At 36.9% G+C, this 19344-nt stretch overlaps 2 protein-coding genes across 2 annotated transcripts in view; both read right to left on the reverse strand.

Annotated features, from left to right (window-relative positions):
* The window catches only part of cpsf1 (cleavage and polyadenylation specific factor 1), a 22907-nt gene extending 18061 nt beyond the window's left edge, over positions 1-4846 (reverse strand). The window contains exons 1-8 of the mRNA XM_016231295.1: positions 4670-4846; positions 4273-4450; positions 2316-2343; positions 2108-2241; positions 1926-2006; positions 1678-1829; positions 1019-1165; positions 740-879 (exon numbers count right to left, since the gene is read on the reverse strand). Of these exons, the coding sequence (XP_016086781.1) occupies positions 740-879; positions 1019-1165; positions 1678-1829; positions 1926-2006; positions 2108-2241; positions 2316-2343; positions 4273-4416 (826 nt within the window). The 5' untranslated portion in view covers positions 4417-4450; positions 4670-4846. The remainder of the gene's footprint in view (positions 1-739; positions 880-1018; positions 1166-1677; positions 1830-1925; positions 2007-2107; positions 2242-2315; positions 2344-4272; positions 4451-4669) is intronic.
* Positions 4847-6383: 1537 nt separating this feature from the next.
* The window catches only part of LOC107550091 (poly [ADP-ribose] polymerase 10-like), a 15859-nt gene continuing 2898 nt past the window's right edge, over positions 6384-19344 (reverse strand). Inside the window, exons 2-11 of the mRNA XM_016231318.1 lie at positions 18595-18770; positions 18250-18492; positions 17095-17325; positions 16051-17021; positions 14271-14483; positions 14060-14183; positions 11416-12366; positions 10060-10193; positions 9659-9833; positions 6384-7005 (exon numbers count right to left, since the gene is read on the reverse strand). Coding sequence (XP_016086804.1) covers positions 6707-7005; positions 9659-9833; positions 10060-10193; positions 11416-12366; positions 14060-14183; positions 14271-14483; positions 16051-17021; positions 17095-17325; positions 18250-18492; positions 18595-18769 — 3516 coding nt within the window. The 5' untranslated portion in view covers position 18770 and the 3' untranslated portion in view covers positions 6384-6706. The remainder of the gene's footprint in view (positions 7006-9658; positions 9834-10059; positions 10194-11415; positions 12367-14059; positions 14184-14270; positions 14484-16050; positions 17022-17094; positions 17326-18249; positions 18493-18594; positions 18771-19344) is intronic.

Consider the following 19344-nt stretch of genomic DNA (forward strand, 5'->3'; position numbering starts at 1 on the left):
AGACCATAACTATAGACAGACAGACAGACAAGACCATAACTATAGACAGACAGACAGACAGAACATAACTATAGATAGACAGACAGATTATACCCAAAAACAAACTGGAAAGATTATTTTTCTGATATGACTTCATTAAGCTCAAAGAAAATATTCCTAATATCAATAACATACATACTGTCATAATAATACAGTGGTTCTCAGCCAGAGGGCCTGAGCAAACTTCAGAACAGGGGGTCTCAGATGACTTCCTATGATTTAAAATACTTTTTAGTGACTAAAAATAATAAAACTACTAAGAAACAAGATATTCACCCCCTTAACAACTGTTTGTTTTCTTTATTAAATTAATAAATTAGTTAAATTAATACAATCTTAAAATACATTTTACTAATTACACTTAGTTCTAAAACATTTTATTTGGTAGAAACTAAGTAATATTTCTAAAATAGTGTATAATACTTTAAATTTAATTAATTAATTAATTAATAATTATAAAACATTTATAAAAATCAGCATCCAGTAAATCAAGGATGAGTCATTATTGTACCCTGAAGAACATTCAGCTCCTAAAACCTCTGAATTGTATTATTATTATTATTATTATTTAATTTACAGAAACTAGGAGTGCCAATAAACCTTGTTGAGAAGCACTGCCATAAAACCAGAGATGAGTGTCTGTATGGAGCTCATGCAGGTGCCGTAAGAGCAGAGCTGAGTGAGGAGGATGATATCTTACCGATGGGTTTGGGCACAGCCATGGCCTGAGTGCAGTCGAAGGGCAGGTTACTGAGAGACCAGATGACCGGATGAACCTTCTGCATGATGTTTAGAGAGATGGCCACGATACTGCACGTGTCCTGACGCACTGCCACACGCCTGAACATAAACACCACATCTGACTATCAGCAGGTGGACAGACGCCTCAATGCCACACACAGTGTGTGATGCTAAAGACTGAATTCATATGAGTGCATATGTAATGAAGTGCTGATAATCACAAGATGAGCAGTCGTACCCTGGCCACGTCTGATTGGGCTCAAACAGAATAAGCAGCGTGGGTTCATAGTAACCGTGGAGAAACTTCATATCGACGATGTTTAGGAGCTTCTCATCCAGTTCACGAACATCAATGATGTAACTGGGGAGGAAACTAGATTTCTGCCTAAAAGAGAAGAAATATTTTGATTGAGACCTTGCTGTAAACTTTAGGAATTAATGCTTTTATTCAGCAAGGACACGTTGAATACATAAAAAAGCGACAGGACATGCAACTAAAATGCTATTCTTTTGAACTTTCTTCAACGTTGATAATTAATAATAAATGTTTCTTAAACAGCAAATCAGCATATTATACTGATTTCTGAAGGATCTTGTGACACTGAAGACTGGAGCAATGATGCTGAAAATTCAGCTTTGATCACAGCAATAAATTACATTTTACAATAAATTTACATAGAAAATTGTTATTTTAAATTGTAATAATATTTCACATTATTACTATTGTTAGCTACTATATTTTGGATTAAATAAATGTGACAAAAACATTAAAACATTACAAAACTTTTTTACAAATCGTACAAAAGCATTAAAAATATCTTACCAACCCCAAGCTTTTCAAAGGCAGTGTAATAATTTCAAAATGCCTGCAAAAAAGCAGAAAATATTTGCTCATACCCCTCTCCCACAATGCCTTCTTGATCATCGGTCAGCGTGTCCTTCCTGAAGGGCAGAACCACCAGACAGGTGCCGTACACCAGCATGACAGCGCAGCGGTTCTCTGGGTCCACACGCACCATGGGGATGTGCACATTCTGAACAAACCCTTCCTGAAACCATCCAAACACACAGCACACAGCCATCAAAACACACCCCTGCCTCCACAGATCAGCAGCTCAACACATCCTCATAAACACAGTACACACTCTCAGCTCTGGCTCCTCGAAATAGTGCAGCGACAGCGTCTTGAGATCATGCGTGCCTGGATCATACTCCACAACTGAGAGCTGGAAGAAAAAAAACACACCACCATTAGACTGCCTTACTATTCAGACAATCTTCAAAGCTTTTCTTTCGCAGGAAGTAGCTGTGATGCAGTCACACATACCTTGGCATCTTTGAAGCTGAGGAGCAAGGCGTCTCTGTTGGTGCCCGCGAGCTGAACGCTGGCCATGGACATCACATTTCCAAAGAGAGAGAAGGACGCCACCTGCTCCAGCTTCTCTTTACGGCTCTTGCCATCTACACAGTTAGATTAATAGTAAACATAATAATCTACAGGATACTTGACTACAGACAAAAAAATAAAGTCTTACCTGATGACTTTTCTGATTTGGAAGTGCTCTAGAACGCAATAAGGGCAAATGATTAATGTTTGTATTAAAGACCCATATAAACCAAAGTGAACTAAACCAAGTGACATTTATTCTAAAAAATATAAAGATAGCATAATGATATAAAGATATTTATATAAAGATACAGCTAATAAAAACATACTTCAAGCACATTTCACAACCAAAGTTTGTAAGCTTTACAATGATAAAAAATAAGAAAACGTATACATATAGTACTGTACAAAAGTATTAGGCCTTTTTACACGTGTGTGTGTGTACACCTGTGGTTTCTTAGCTATGACATCTGTGTGAATTGACTTCAAACATCTGCATGACTAACCCTCTACATTGCGAGTAAATCACTCACATATGCGACTACATCTTCACTCTGGGCGACTAAATGATGTCTAATATTAGCCACATATTCTTTGTTGTATTTTCCTGAACTCCTCATTGGCTGTAGGTCATCGCCGATGTAGTTTTCAGTCAGAAATCATTGCACACAGCGTGATTGTGAATCACCGACAGCTCCAAATATTTAGCATGCCAAATACTTCACGGGTGTCGGCGATTCCCTCATATCGCGTCTTTGATAATTCACACTTTGTGATTGTCACTCGCGTGAACCAGTACCGATTTGCCTCCGATTTCGGGCATTTGTCGGTGATTTCACAAAACCTGTCTGCGAGTGAAAAATCGTGCCGTGTGAACTCAGCATTCATGTACAGAGAAAAGAAGGTCAGGGAAAAATCTGTAGATGGAAAAATCTCCGTACAAGTTTCTTTTTTTCTATTTGTTACTTTGCACTTTTTGTTAGAAAATGTTTATTTACTATTTATTCAGGTATCTAATGTTTTGATACTTAATTTCCATGATCTAAATATTCTTACAAATTAAAAGTGTGTTGTCATTTGTAAGTGTAGGCCTTCTTGCATTATTATGCTGTTACATTATGATTATATATTCAGTGGCATAAAACGGTCTTTAAAATGACAACATCGCAATTATTTCTGGGGCAATATATCGCACAACAAAAAGTTGTCATCGTGACAGGCCTACCAGCAGCTCGTTAATCCTTAGTGCATTTTATATTGTTCTTATAAGTAGAATTATTATTATCTTATCAGTATTATTGTTAGTTTTCCCCCATTTTTTTTTACAGAAACACTGAATGACCAAAAAAGCAGCACCAGCAGTCCTGATTCAGTTAAAATGACTAATATGCATTCATACATGGTTTTAATTCTAATTACTAAAGTTAAATCATTAAATAACACTTGATTATCATTTATAATGCTTGACTGACTGATGTTAAGAGTGTAGTACTTTCAGATATTTAAAAAGCGGTGCCATTTTACAAACACACACACATGCCACTGTCAAAGAAACCTGGGCTTCCATACCACCTCAGCAGTGCCACAAACTGATCACCTCCATGCCACGCTGAATTGAGGCAGTAATTAAAGCAAAAGGAGCCCCTACCAAGTATTGAGTACATGTACAGTAAATGAACATACTTTCCAGAAGGCCAACAATTCACTAAAAATGTTTTTTTTATTGGTCTTATGAAGTATTCTAATTTGTTGAGATAGTGAATTGGTGGGTTTTTGTTAAATGTGAGCCAAAATCATCACAATTAAAAGAACCAAAGACTTAAACTACTTCAGTCTGTGTGCATTGAATTTATTTAATACACGAGTTTCACAATTTGAGTTGAATTACTGAAATAAAGGAACTTTTCCACGGCATTCTAATTTATTGAGATGCACCTGTGTGTGTATATATCACACACACATATATGGTATATCAGTCTGGCGAGTAAACTAAAAAATGTACTAGCTAATGGCGATTCAATTGCCAAGGTGTCTGTAGAGGGTTGATGACAGCCGGTGCGTCTCATTTAACTGAACAGAGACAGAAAGCCCCCACCCCACCTCACCTCCACATCATAGATGATCCTGTAGACATACAGCTGAGAGGTTGCTGCCACCACCAGGTTCTTCTCTTGGCTGGAGATGAAGTTGCAGTACACGGCGAACTCCACAGCGGTGGGCGGATGAGCCTGACGGTACACCGCGTACATGATGAAGAGGAAGAGGAGCAGCTGCCCTCAGCACCTAACCAATCAAACCCAGAGTGAGGACCAGTTTACACTCTGACTGAGCCACAAACCATGACAAGCTAAACACACACATCTGCTGGCTTCTGCTTGTGATTTACTGATTCGCACGCAGATTTGAGCGTTTGTTGATATGCATCTCCCGCTAATATGCTAGCGAGCTGTGCGTGACCATAAAAACATCATTTGCAGATACGCAAAATAAACTCTAACATACCAGCGAGTTATTGTGCAAGCTTCCAAATGAGCCCTATGACCAGTTGGTCTCAAAAAGATATTTATTTACAGACGAACTCGGCACACTGGACAACACTTTCTCATTCATCACACATCCCGGAATGACCCGCGCCAGCAGCAGCAGCGCAGCGCCGAAATGTGTCCGACCTGCGCAATGAGCGCGAGACACCAGTTCCCCTTTCTCTGACCCGATCACTTCTGTTATATATGTGATGAAATAAATGAACTTTTCCACGACATTCTAATTTATTGAGATGCACCTGTAGATGTATGGACATAGTGAATATATAAAAGTGATATAAAAAAAATCTATATATATTTTTTGTGAATTTAGTATTTTCTATGTAATTACATTGTTTAGAGCATAAGAAAAAAATGGGAAAATAATATTTTATTCGTTATGCTATGTCCGCTTTGACTGTAAAGGACTTAAAAACAATAAACACACAAATAGACATGAAAAAGCAAACACAGTGGGATTTTAATTTTTTATCACCTATCAATTTGTATTTTTTATACCAAACTTTGTATAAAGATGATTCTCTACTATGTTATGAAAGATATAACAGAATGATTTGATATACTATTTTTCTTTATGCAATATGTGCGTAAAATGGCACAGTTTTCCCATTTTATACAATGTATCTACATACTGTTCCTAATTTGCATATTAATGTGTTCTTGGGGCAACATGAAATGAAAAAAAAGAGGTGTAATAATGAGAGTAATAATTGGCAAGATTTTCAAAGTAATATATATTTCACAGGAATACTGAAATATAATTTATTTCCCTATTTAGTTGTTGCGTCTCCCAAAATGTGTAATAAACACGCTTTTAATCCTGAGGTCCTCTACAGTGGACATGTGTGAAATCAATGTCCTGCTTCATAACAGAAACTCATATTTTGATTTGAAACCCCATAACATTTTCCTGAGATGATGATTTATGACCATTTAAAAATTAGCCAGATTTAAATGATCATTACAAAATATGATCATATTTCCATAAGGGTGTGAAATTTGATCACTAAATTAATATCAGACATTTCTGAAGACCAAGGAGAGGGAGTGATCGTGGAGAAACTTCCAGACTTACAGCTGTGACGCGCATCAGAGAAATTCAATAAAATATGATATCCTACAGAAGACAAAACTCCATAGCTGGGAGTTTGAACATTCATATTACAGTGGTACTCTTTGTTAGTGAAATTATTTTATTAATAGGTAACACTTTACAATAAGGGTCCATTTGTTAATGACTACATTAGTTAATAAACAATGAAAAAACACTTCCAACATTTACTAATACATTATTTAAAAAGTTGTTATCTGATAATGTTATTTAATGGACCTGAGCAAACATGGGCTAACAAAGAACAGCTGTATTTTTATGCTAACAAAGATTAATACTGTAACAATGTCTTATTCATTGATAGTTAATGCATTAAATATTGTTAACAAATGGAACCTTACTGTAAAGTGTTACCTATAAATATATGTATTCAGATGTGCATCGATTTAGATTTTTAAGTTATTGGTGTTGCCAAATTATCTCAAGTGTGACGATCCGAGGAACCCCAAATCTTTTTATTTCACAGTGTACAATTAAATAATACAATTAAACACGTATCTACTGTACACATTGCTACTATACTGCTACTACTGTATAAAAACACTAGATAATAACTTCATTCCAGCATTTATTTACTTTATTTTTTGACACCAAAAATACTCATCTGTGAGTGATGTGAAGCTGACAGTCTTAAAGCAGACAATATGTTACCACTGAATACATGTTTAAAAAATATCAATCATTAAAGGACACCGAAATATGAAAACATTTTGTCAGTCACTTACAATACAGAAGAATCCTATTATTCATAAAATGAAAAGAAAACAACACTCAACTACTGTTTAGACAAAATCCTGTTTAAAATAAACACACGTGCAGTAAAGTAAGAGTGGGTTAATGCTTAGACATGACTGCCAGTGGCATTATAAATGAGAAGGCATGTGATCAGCCGTAGATCTTCTTGCATGTGATGAGGTACTGTGGGTAAGCCTGTGTGTCGTTGAAGATGACGAACAGCGTCGGGGAGTTGATCTGATCCGTCACGCTGTGGTATCTGACAGGAACGCCGGAGCTCTCCTTCAGCGGGGCGGTTTTATAGTCGTACTTGCCCACGGTGAAGTCTCCGGTCAGCACTCTGGCCACAAAAATAAACTTGTGCCCGTCTGCATTGGGTGGAGAGTAGGTGTCAGACACGGACAGTGAGCCGTTCACCGCAAAATACACGCCCTGACCGTACACAGTGGCTGTCAGAGAAAAGACAAGATGCATTTATTATTTTTAAATTCATTTCGGTGTCATTTCAGAGGCATTTGTGTACTATTATAGTTTTTGTTAATATTTTGAATTCGTTTTTAATTTTTTTGTTGTTTTCTTTCAAATTTAAGTTAAAGGGGTCATATGATGCGATTTCAATTGTTCCTTTCTCTTTGGAGTGTTACAAGCTCTTGGCGCATAAAGAAGATCTGTAAAGTTGCAAAGACTAAAGCCTCAAATCCAAAGAGATATTCTTTATAAAAGTTAAGAGTCAACCACGCCTACCTAAAACGACTCGTTCTAACACGCCCCCACATATCTACCTCACTATGTTGGAAGATTTGCATAACGCCGCCCAAATGTTCACGCAAAGAAAGAAGGCGTAACTTTTATTCTCGCTGTAGTATTGTTGCCGCCGCCATGACGTGAAGGCGCTGTGTGTTTCGTTGTGAAAGCGAAACTACTTTGTTTGGTCTTCCAAAAGAGGACACGACTAGAAATCTAGTTTATTTTATTTACAACACTGTTCCAGAACACTTCAACCCAAATATTCGAGTGTGTGCAGCACATTTTACGGAGTAAAGTTTCCTGAACCTGGTAATTACAGTATGGTAAGGGACGTAACATTTCCGTCTCACGCTTGAGGTATTCGGCCAATCACAACGCACTGGATAGCTGGCCAATCACAACACAGCTCGCTTTTCAGATGATGAGCTTTGTAAAAATCGACACGTTTCAGAAAGGCGGGGCATAGAGGAGAAACAATAATGTACAGTATGTGGAAAATAATGTGTTTTTTGAACCTTAAACCGCATAAACACATTTCATTACACCAAATACACAAAATAATGTTCTTTTTAGCAACATCATATGATCCCTTTAAAGATTTAGCAATTTTGTTGTGTTTTGTCATTTTTATTAGTTTTGGGGGGGTGTTATTTTGTTTTCTGAGTTTATATAGTTTTGATAAAATTTTAGGTTGTTTTTTTTTCAAAAATTAGACAGCTGTTAGTATGACCTGAACTTAATTTTTTTCCCCCCAGATTCGGTCTGAATAATTTTTGGACCCAAATTTGTATCAGTTTTACTGGTAGTCCACTGTATGAAGAGTTTTTGGGTATAATTTGTCACAGTTTACTTTATTTTGCTGTCCTCACTTACATAAATGAACTAGTGTCCTGCACCCACTAGTAAAAAAATATCAAAAATTATATCTGGTCTCTGAATAATTTTTGGTTTGACTATATCCTTCGGTTATTTTCACACTTAATTATGCCCATTAAATTGTATTTTACAAGTTTTTGTTACTTTCACTGTTAATTTTTTTGCTCTATGGTACATCATCTTTAATTTAATAGCATTAGAGCTGCTCCATTGCAGCGGTTTAGTACTGTAATCACGCGCTTTGCTGTAATAATGCAGGGAACCACTCGTTATAAATCTCCTAACTTATATTTTCAGAAATAGAAATCGCGTTTTTTCCATCTGAAACGTGCTGCGATTTATATTCCAAAGCCACTCATATAATGCAGAAACACTCAAGCTAGCAAAACACGCACAACGCATGCACATATTTGTACTGATGCAGAATAGTACAGCCTTGCGCATTTCACACAGGCTGCTAGATTCACTTTCACCAGAAAGTCGTGTATGCCTAAGGCTGAAAATAAATGATGTTTATAGTGAATGCCCCTATAAATGGTCTTATTTTTACGATTTAGTTTTAATCCAAATGATGTGTGTGCTAAGTGAGTGAACATCAAACAACAGAATTGCGCGCGCTCTCTCCCTACCGTTAAGTAACTTGTGTATTGTTTTACTTACTTGTTTTTAACATATCCGACCGAACTACAAACTTTCCAGTGATGTCTGTGAGAAAGATATATTCACTCGACAAGCTCGTACATCTGCGCCGCCGCGCGCTCAATCCACTCAACATGCTTTGTTTATCAGCTCGCGCACATCAGCTGTACAGGCGTTAATACTGAATGTTTAACATTATATTCATTGCATACATATACTTCGTAGACATCCTTAATCTCTAATAACTCCATTCTGCTGTCTGTTGTTCTGTTGTCGGTGTTTCATTGTCTGAATATGGCACTTATCACATGCTGTGTGGTATCGGCGTTTGGTATCGGGGCATTTTAACGAGTACGAGTAGGAGTACAGGAGCTCAGTATCGGGCCCGATACCAGTATCAGTATCGGTGCATCCCTAGTAAATAGTGACCAATTCTCACTATTAACTAGTTGCTTATTGACATGCATATTACTAGCATATCGGCAGTTTATTAGTATTTATAAAGCACATATTAATGCCTTATTCTGCATGACCATATTTTAGATCCCTTAATCAACCCCAATACTAAAATTAACAACTACCTTACTAACTATTAATAAACAGCAAATTGGGAGTTTATTGAGGCAAAAGTCGTTAATAGTTAATAGTGAGAATAGTTTTTTTTTATTTCAAGTTAAACTACAAAAATAATATGTGAGCTGAAAATAAAATTATTTTTTTATTTCAAGTAACGAAAAATGTTTATGGTATTAGTTGTAAGTGTAGTGTACTATAATAACCCTGCTATAAACAATGCAACAGTGATGCAGTGAAGGGTGTGACTGATTGACAGCACAGTACCGTTTTTCCCACAGAAGCTCCTGTTGAAGCCGTGAATGCAGATCTCCTTGACGCTGGTCTCACTGGTGCCGTGGTAGAGGGTGCGCTCCACCTGCGCCTCTGAGGAGCTGCGCTCAATACTGACCTTCTTCAGCCTGTACTGGTCATGCAGGAGTTTATTCATCAGCTTATCAACCTGAAAACGCCATCAGAGTCAGTGCGACCAATAACAGACATTTCCAAAGCAGATAATCATTCCCACAATTCAATGTACAAACGTTTTGATTCCAAACATAATAGTAAATTCACAAGTTTTCACTGCGAGAACTAAAAGAAAGATTAATGTCTTGCATACAGAAAAAAACCTGTCTGAATTACACATGCACTGACAGACGTCGAGGTGCGACCGTGTTGAATCGTACCTTAATGATTCTGATTTTGTTGTGGCTGTCCTGAAGGGTGTCATAGAAATCTTTGACCACATTCTGGAATTCATCAGAGTCTACATCCACTGGACACACTTCAGGCATGCTGGACAGCAGACTGTAATCTTCATCTGAAAAAAAGACGTCATCAACTAAATATACAGTACACTTATTTATACAGTGCTATTTATTTCAAGGTCGAAATCCAGTCATTTTAACAGGAATCTGAGCAACTGGGAGTTTTACATGAGAATGAAAAAAGTAAAAAAAATATTCATAATACATATTCATAATTCATAATACATATTCATAATTCATAATACATTTTTTTGTAATTTTTGGACTCAATAATCCAAAAACAAAATTGTTAGATAATTATTAGATATTAGTTAAATTGTTAGATAATTTAGCATTCTTAAATTGTTTTAATATGAGGGTTTTTCTCAACAAATATCAAATTATGCAGTTAATTGTTATTATTTTGACTAATTAAACATATCATTAGTAATTAATTGTATTAATGGTGATAATTTTTTTATCAACTGACAATACCAAATAAACGACAAAACTAATATATATTTTATATATACAGTTTTTTTGTAATATTTATTTACTGTATTTTTTAAATACAACTAAAAAACTAAATTATTTAAAAATATATATTTATTCAAATTTTTTTTTTTAATTATTAGATACTTTGATATTCTTAATTATTTTAATTTGAGGGATTTTCTCAGCAAATATTGATTTATGCAACTAAATGTGAGTACTTTGACTAATTAATCAGCATGCCATGTGTAAATTATTTTATTCTATGTTTCAATCAACTGATAATAATCCAAAACTAAATTATTTTAAAAAAAAATACATAATAACATAATAATTACATTACATAATTTAATATTCTTAAATTTTGTAATTTTTAAAATTGTATTTATGCAATTAATTGCAGTTAATTTCACAAATTAACTGGCATATCATGAGTAATTAGTACAATGGGACATTATTTATTTTATTTATTAAAATCTATACATTAAATACTGTATTAAATAAAATGGATATTGTCCATGGATGCACCTACTGTATATAAAAAATTCCGTTTATATTACTATTTGAAAAATATTTTTATATTATGCCTGGAAACCATTATGAAGAACTATTTTGCCTGTTTTTAAACAAAAATAAATTATGATAATGAATCTGGCATCAACAGCAGAAACAGTGTAGTCTCCTTTTGGGGATTTCATTATTTTGAATATATATGTGGTCTCTTTTTGTGGGTATTTTTATTTTGTATATATATATATATATATATATATATATATATATGTTTATAAATATATGTTTTCGTACCTGCGCCATCCGTGTACAAGTCCTCTTTGCTCAGCATTTTCCGTCCAATAGGCACGGATTTCCCGGATGCCAAACTATGCTCTTCCATCTTCTCGAAGTCAATGCTGCACGGCTGATTGTTGAAGAGAATATCAGTCTTCTTCTGCTTCATCTTCCAAGCGTTCTCAATGAACACCGTGGCATCCGGCGGGTACGGGATGGCCTTGGAGGAGGAGCCCTGCTCGTACCACACCCACTGTACTGTCTTCACGATTTCAGCATCCGTCATCATGCTCTCTGTCCTTCTCAGGACGTTCTTCAGGTCCATCACGGCCTCAGAGACGTGCTCTTTAAAGCCGGAGAGGACGGCGGTGGTGCCCTGGATGCTGATCTCGACGGCATGCTTCCTCTTAATGAGCTCTATGCATCTCTTCTGATGGGAGGAGAGTTTCCGCAGGTTCTTGTTCTCGACCTTCTCCTCACACTGTCTCAGTCCAACCTTCTTGCCCAATGCGATGTCCACCCTGACAAGATCATGGTTGTAGTTAGCAAACACACAGATCTCGGCTTTATTGGCTAACTTGATGGCATCTTCCAAGGACATGTCAAACGCTCTCTCCAGCTGCGTGTTCTCCTGGTTTGGCATGGAGTCGCTCCTGGACAGTTCTAGAGCTTTCTGGATGTCCTCTGCGTCCGATCTTTGGTTGAGCTCCATTGACATCTGAATGGCCAGCAAGAAGCTTGCGTCTTCGTCGAGGCTGCAGGCGTTCATGGGTGCAGAGGAGCTCTGGAGGTCATGGGCCTGCAGTGATTGGGGTTGGTCGTCCTCTTCTTCTGCCGCTGCTGAGGTATCTCGGCTCTGGTCTGAATACAGATCTACAGATTCAATGTCTGTGGCTCCTAAACTAGAAGGTTGGGGGTTCAAATCACTGCCAATGACTGCCAAGATCTTCTTAGCCTCTTCAATACGAGCTGAGTGACAGAAAACATTCAGTAACCATTGGGGTTCAACAAAAATCAATAGATTACTATTGTATTTAGGGCCCTTTGAAATCTGTTTTATTTTTTCCCCAAATTCCGTTTTTCCCATTTACATTTGTCTGGATTCATTTTTGTTTTCCATTTTGATTTTTCTGGACTCCTTTTTAACGGAAAAAAGCATGCCTAATTAATTTAAATCATGCAACATACACAATTTAACATCAATTTATTACACGTTGAACAAAAATGACATTTTTAGGGATCTATATGTTTTATTTTTTCCCTCACATTCTTTTTTATTGTTACCAAATTCAGTTTAAGCATGTCTAATTATTTGAATGCATAAAACAACTTATTTTTTACAATAGCCCTATGAAAAGTTTAGTTTTTTTTCAGAAATTCTGTGTTGTGTGTTTTAATTTCTCTGGTTATCAAAAGGCATAAAACATTCATTTAATTTATCTTTTAATCAAATGAAAGTTAAACTCTTATTTTTAAAACTTTGTTTTTTGGCAATCAAAGGGGGTTTACTATTCAAATTAAAACATGGAAGAAATATAGTGTGATTACTCCATAAAAAAATTAAGTTTTAATAATTTTATTAGCAATAGTAATAGTAGTAGTACATTCTACTGTACAATAGGCAACATACACAATTTAACATCAATTTATTACACGTTGAACAAAAATGACATTTTTAGGGATCTATATGTTTTATTTTTTCCCTCACATTCTTTTTTATTGTTACCAAATTCAGTTTAAGCATGTCTAATTATTTGAATGCATAAAACAACTTATTTTTTACAATAGCCCTATGAAAAGTTTAGTTTTTTTTCAGAAATTCTGTGTTGTGTGTTTTAATTTCTCTGGTTATCAAAAGGCATAAAACATTCATTTAACTTATCTTTTAATCAAATGAAAGTTAAACTCTTATTTTTAAAACTTAATTTTTTGGCAATCAAAGGGGGTTTACTATTCAAATTAAAACATGGAAGAAATATAGTGTGATTACGCCATAAAAAAATTAAGTTTTAATAATTTTATTAGCAATAGTAGTAGTAGTAGTACATTCTACTGTACAATAGTAATATATTTCTGACACAATTTCTTCAAGTTAAACCAAACTTTTATTTTGACGGGCTGCCATGAGGACCTTTAAATTTCTGAGTGTAAATGACATGACGATAGTTTTACTCAAATGCAATGGTAAAATGCTCGTGAAGTGACTCTCAGAGCAGTTCTGGAGATGTTGTTCATGTATTTATGTCCTATTAAAGTGAGATACGCTGAAATCACAGCGAGTATTAAACGAAACCGTGCGACTGCGCCTTTCAGTCACACAGAGACACACAGAACATGCAGGATTCATATTTAAATAGTCTTTTTGCTGCTTAATATTTACAGATACTAGTCCATATCACGATTTGACTGACGTGTACTGATCTACTTTTGATTAATTCATCCCAACTTTGACAAATTCCGTGACATTCCGCGTTATACAGTAGATTCCATTTTTATGATTGGATTCCGTGATTCCTTCCGCATTTTCCACATCGCAGAAATCACAGGGCCCTAAATCATTGCATTGGATTTCCCGCAGAAAAGAAGTGAAATTAAAGGGTCTCGGCCCACTTATAGTTCAACGACCGGTAAAGAACCAATCAGGCAGATGATCTATACTGACCTGAAGTATGTGCATCAGTACGTCCATTCGGGACTCCAGCAGTGAAGTCCTGCACGGAATTTGCAGAGAAACTTCTCTGGAAGTTTTGACAGGTTGTCATTTTCCATGCCAGCTCCAGTATGTCCTGTGGAAAGCACAAAAACAGTCAACCCTAAAGTATTACTGAGTATATGAGAAACATCAGGATAGACAACAAGGCTGGATACGTTACACCATCTTCTAGCGGCTCCCAGTGCACTTTGGCCATGTCGATATAGACTTCGAACTTTGCTGTCATCTCTGCCAGTATGCTGACACCCTCCTCCTCCAGCAGGAAGCGGGAAATGCCAGGCTGGGTCACCACAATGGTCTTTGTAAAGATTGAGCCGATAATAGCACTTAATAATTCTGCCGCCGACTGGCACACATTCGATTCTCCCTGAATCTGCCAGTGAAATTAAGAGACTGATTAACCATACAGAAGACATTTAAAGACAATGACCACACAGTTCATAGTCCTCAATTCAGTTCAAGACTGAGAAAAATGACAATACACTAAAATGGAGATGATTACATATAGAAAACTATTACTAAAAAAAACTATTATATTATATGAAATATGCTTTGACAATATCACCCTCCCATGCAATCACGCTGTTTTTCTACAGCATCTACGAAGCTGTTCGGCCATTTGAGTACCTTAGATTCTCCACACAATATTGCAGGTTAGTCTATTTTTGCTCTACAAATTAATTAAATTACATTTTATTATATTAAGTACACATTTATATTATTATATTTTAAATATGAAATTATAATTGTATTTGTTGTTAATTATTTTCTACCAAATTAACAATTCAGTACAACTTTATCCTATTATATTAAATATCATTATTTCTCTTTATTCATCTTATGTATTAAAACAAATTATGTATGAACATTAAAATACTTTTAAACATGATTTAACCTTTTTTACTTGTGAACAACTTCAATAAATTCTACAATTAAATCACATTTAAATTTACAATCAAATTGCAAATCAAATTCTGCAATTCAGCATTCAAAGATTTGAGGTCAGGAAGATGTTTTGGTTTTGATAAACTTCTGCTCACCAAGGCTGCATTTATTTGATCAAAATACAGCAAAAACAGTAATATTGTGAAATATTATTACAATTTAAAATCATTGTTTTCTATTTGAATCTAATTAAAATTGTAATGTATTCCTGTGATGCAAAGCTGATTTTTACGCCAGTCTTCAGTGTCACATGATCCTCAAGAAATCATTCCAATATGCTGATTTACTTCTCAAGAAACATTTCTTCTTATTATAAATTATTATTATTATTATAAATGTGGATAAGAAATATATAGTTCAGTCTTGAAACTCTAGATGGCGCAGGCGACGGTTGTTAACGTAACTGATGATATTCAGAGAGTAAACGACTTGGCACAAGCTGATTGGTTCATGCTGCATATGCAGCCAATGAGCTTACTGCCTTGCATTTATATGGCTGGCTAGCATTCACTAGAGATTCCTGCAGCGTGCTTTCAGAGTTCTCTGAAACCCTCCACCTTCCCCAGCTCCACCTGTATAGATCTGCTACGGGTTATTTTATATGCTATTTGTGCAGCAGCAGTATGTCTTAAATACTCACGGGACCGTATCGCCGTATGCACTGACAGTAGCAAGTTCCTGTGCTTGCTTGCAGCAGCAGCAATAATCTACAACTACAGCAATAACCAACAGCAGCAGCAGCGTAGATCTATTGCGCCAAGACCAAATACATTAACATTGTCATATCTATCACCATGCTAAAATCTTCAGAGAGTTTGAACAGCATTTATTTGAAATAGAATTCTTTTGTAACATTAATTGCCTACACTGCAACTTTTTAATGCGTCCTTGCTGAAAAAAACGCATTAAAACTAAATCTTACTGACCCCAAACTTTTGATCAGTAGTGTACATGTCATTTAAATCAGTCAAATGAAAGCAAACTCAGTAACTAACACTCAATCCGTCTCCAGTCTCCAGAGGGAATAGGATGACCTCTCCCATGTCCGCCAGCAGACCTTGATGATGGAGTTGCAGGAATTTGAGCATTCCTGGCTCCATAGACAGGACGATCTCCTTCTGGTGTGGTGTGCTGAGAAACACAACCATCTGCTCTTGATTGTCCTTCTCCATCCCTGTCAGGGTGAGGGCAGTAATCGCTCCACCGGCGTCGGACAGTTTGGCACTGCAGAAGTCCAGAGACGCCAGGAAGTCAGACCACTCCTGTGAGCAGAGCACGCTCTCGCACTCTTTGGCTATGGGCACAGTGAACTCTGAGATCTGGGACTCTATCAGGTCTCGGGCCTGCCTGACGGCGCTACGGGACGTAGACGTTACAGTGACGGTACAGCCTGACACGCTGTAGGTGGAAGGTACACTTTTCAAAGACAAATTCAGCCTTTTTTTAACATCCTCCCGTCCGAGAAACTCAGCTTTGAGCTTGTCGTGCGTCAGATGGTCCTCCACAACACCAGTCAGGAACTGCAGAACTTCGTTTTTAAGTCTTTCAACCTCAATTTGGTCAGGACCTTTGACTTGGACGCCATCTTTTAATAGACTGACGTCGAATTTGGGGTGATCCTTTTTGAAGGTTTCGAGCAAATTACTCAAACTGAGCAGGTGATGTTTAGTGGCGTCAAGCACAGATACGAAGCTAACACATTCCTTCTGGATAGATGGCTCAGGAGCAGACGCAGTAGTACTCACTAAACTTGTGGCAGCATCGTGTCCTAAGCGGATGCTTGCCTCTGGGACAGAAGCAGACGGACTTTGGGGTGAGACTGTCTGTGATTGGTTCCCATCCACCAATGTTCCTTGTTCATCTTGAGCGCTCACAGACGACCGATCATGCAAGAAATCAAAGTAAGGCTCCACTACTAAATCTGTCCCTTCCAAATGATGGGATTTCTGGAGAACGCAGTCCACAGCTGTGAAAGAAAACACTCGAGTGAGATTCAGAACAGACAGAGAAAGTGGCTAAAGAAAGACATCCTGGCTTACACTTCACATCCTTGAAAGAAACCTTCGCACGGCCATTTGCTAGCATGCTAACTGCCAGGACGTCAGCGCCTCCAGCACGACTGCTCCCAAAGTAGAGCTCCAGCACGTCCTCTGTGAGCGCAGGAGACAGATTGGCCACCGAAATAGAGTCTGTAGATTCCACCTGCTCCAGAGTGACCTTTGCTTCATTTAGAGGCTTCTTGGAAACTTCGTCTCTGAGCATCTGAAAATCTACGTAGACAATGACAGAACATTTAAAACAAGCGTACTGCAGATTGTTATCATACGTTCACGTGTGAATTTATTTGAAATGGTTCTAGAATTTGTGCAAACGTTAAAATGACTCGTGAGAACTAAAATGTCTGCGTGGCCCTAAATGTATTTGCACACTTAAAAATGTAGTAATGTCATTGCATTTGATACAAAATATCAAACCAAGAGACTGAGTGCTCAAATGCTGCTCAAGCTTTTCTCAGAACTAACCTGGTGTTATTTATGCATTTTAAAATGTAATTTCTTCCTGTGATTTTCAGCATCATTCCTCCAGTCTTCAGTGTCACATTATCCTTCAGAAAACAGTCTAATATGCTGATTTGCTGCTCAATAAACACTTATTATTACTATTATTATCAATGCTGAAAACAGTTGTGCGGCTTCATATTGTATGGAAACCATGATGCATTTTTTCAGGATTCTTTAATGAATAGAAAGTTCAGAATAACCGCATTTATTTGAAACAGATCTTTTGTAACATTCTAGATCTCTTTACTGGCACTTTTGAGCATTTTTATGCATCCTTGCTGAATACAAGTATTTCTTTTGATAAAATCTCTTCAATGCTCTTTGTTTCATGGCTTTTAATCATTGGCTGTTTTAGAGATGTTTAGTGGATGTATGGAGTCAGCTCTCCTCAAGTTCACTCGGGTGTCCTATCAGGTGCAGAGAAACACACTAACATCTGACAACCACAAAATGCCTGGTTTTTTATCTTTCGAAGTCACTTTTAGTGAAAAGTTTAGCTTGAAAACTAGCTTGTGCAATACTTTATTCAAATAAACACCACTTGGTATAATATTTAAAGACACTTACACATTATTAACAGTGTGCCTACAGTATTTTCTGTATGTAATGTCGATGTACCGATGAGCTACAAACCTTTGTCTAAAGGGTTTTTCAGATGTACTAGAACCAGGTCCTTGTTCGGAGATGGATACAGGATGAAGTCTGTTTCATAATTCATTCCAGTAACATTTTCTATGTAAAGCTCCACATGCTCCAGTGAAGTGTGTGGATTGAGCCCTTGCAGCAGCAGCTTTCCAGGGTCCTTTGGTGGTTTCCTCCGCACCGTCAGTGTGTTATTCTGGAGCACATGGGTCTTGGAGACAACTCTGACAGCAGCTAGTGTGAGAGAAACAATTTTTTAAAGAGTTTTGCTTATGTATGCTCGCAATATTGTCATTTTTTTATATAATGTATTTTTAATCTATTAAATATATTTACTCTCTGCATCTTCAAAAACCACCAGTGCATGCTTTCCACGTCTCTCCAAAAAGACCACGCTCCCTCCGCCAGAGCGCCGCTTGTTATCAAAGTAGAGAGAGAGAAATTCATCGTCCAAATCATCAGGAACATCCAGAACCTCCACACACCGCTCCTCCAGGCTGCTCTCGGCCATTCTGACAACACAGAAAACACTCATGAAGTATGCAGTCGAGCCGGTTGAGAGAGTAACTGACATTCCTGCCCCGCATACCAGCAAAACCTTGTGCGAGGCTACTGCACTAAAATAAAAACAAATCAATCAAATCAAATGCTCAAACTGTTGTTATTGTTGTGTTTTCCACCCATCTATGGTGCAGTGCGTCTTTTGGGATTGTTTTTGTGGGTTTATATATTACTACAATGCATTTGCTTTTTTTTTTACAAAGCTGATTGATAAATAGACAGATACCAATAGTTAGTAACTGGATGAATAGATGGTAACTGTTGTTATAAATAGAAATCCTGTGTTGTGTAATATACAGATGTTTGATAGAGAGATAGAGAGAGAGATAGAGAGATAGATAGATAGATAGATAGATAGAGAGAGAGAGAGAGAGATAGAGAGATAGATAGATAGATAGATAGATAGATAGATAGAGAGAGAGAGAGAGAGATAGAGAGAGAGAGAGAGAGAGAGAGAGAGAGAGAGATAGAGAGAGAGAGAGAGAGAGAGAGAGAGAGAGAGATAGAGAGAGAGAGAGAGAGAGA

This window comes from Sinocyclocheilus grahami, unplaced genomic scaffold, assembly GCF_001515645.1.
Source record: "Sinocyclocheilus grahami isolate Dianchi unplaced genomic scaffold, SAMN03320097.WGS_v1.1 scaffold387.1, whole genome shotgun sequence".
NCBI lineage: Eukaryota > Metazoa > Chordata > Actinopteri > Cypriniformes > Cyprinidae > Sinocyclocheilus > Sinocyclocheilus grahami.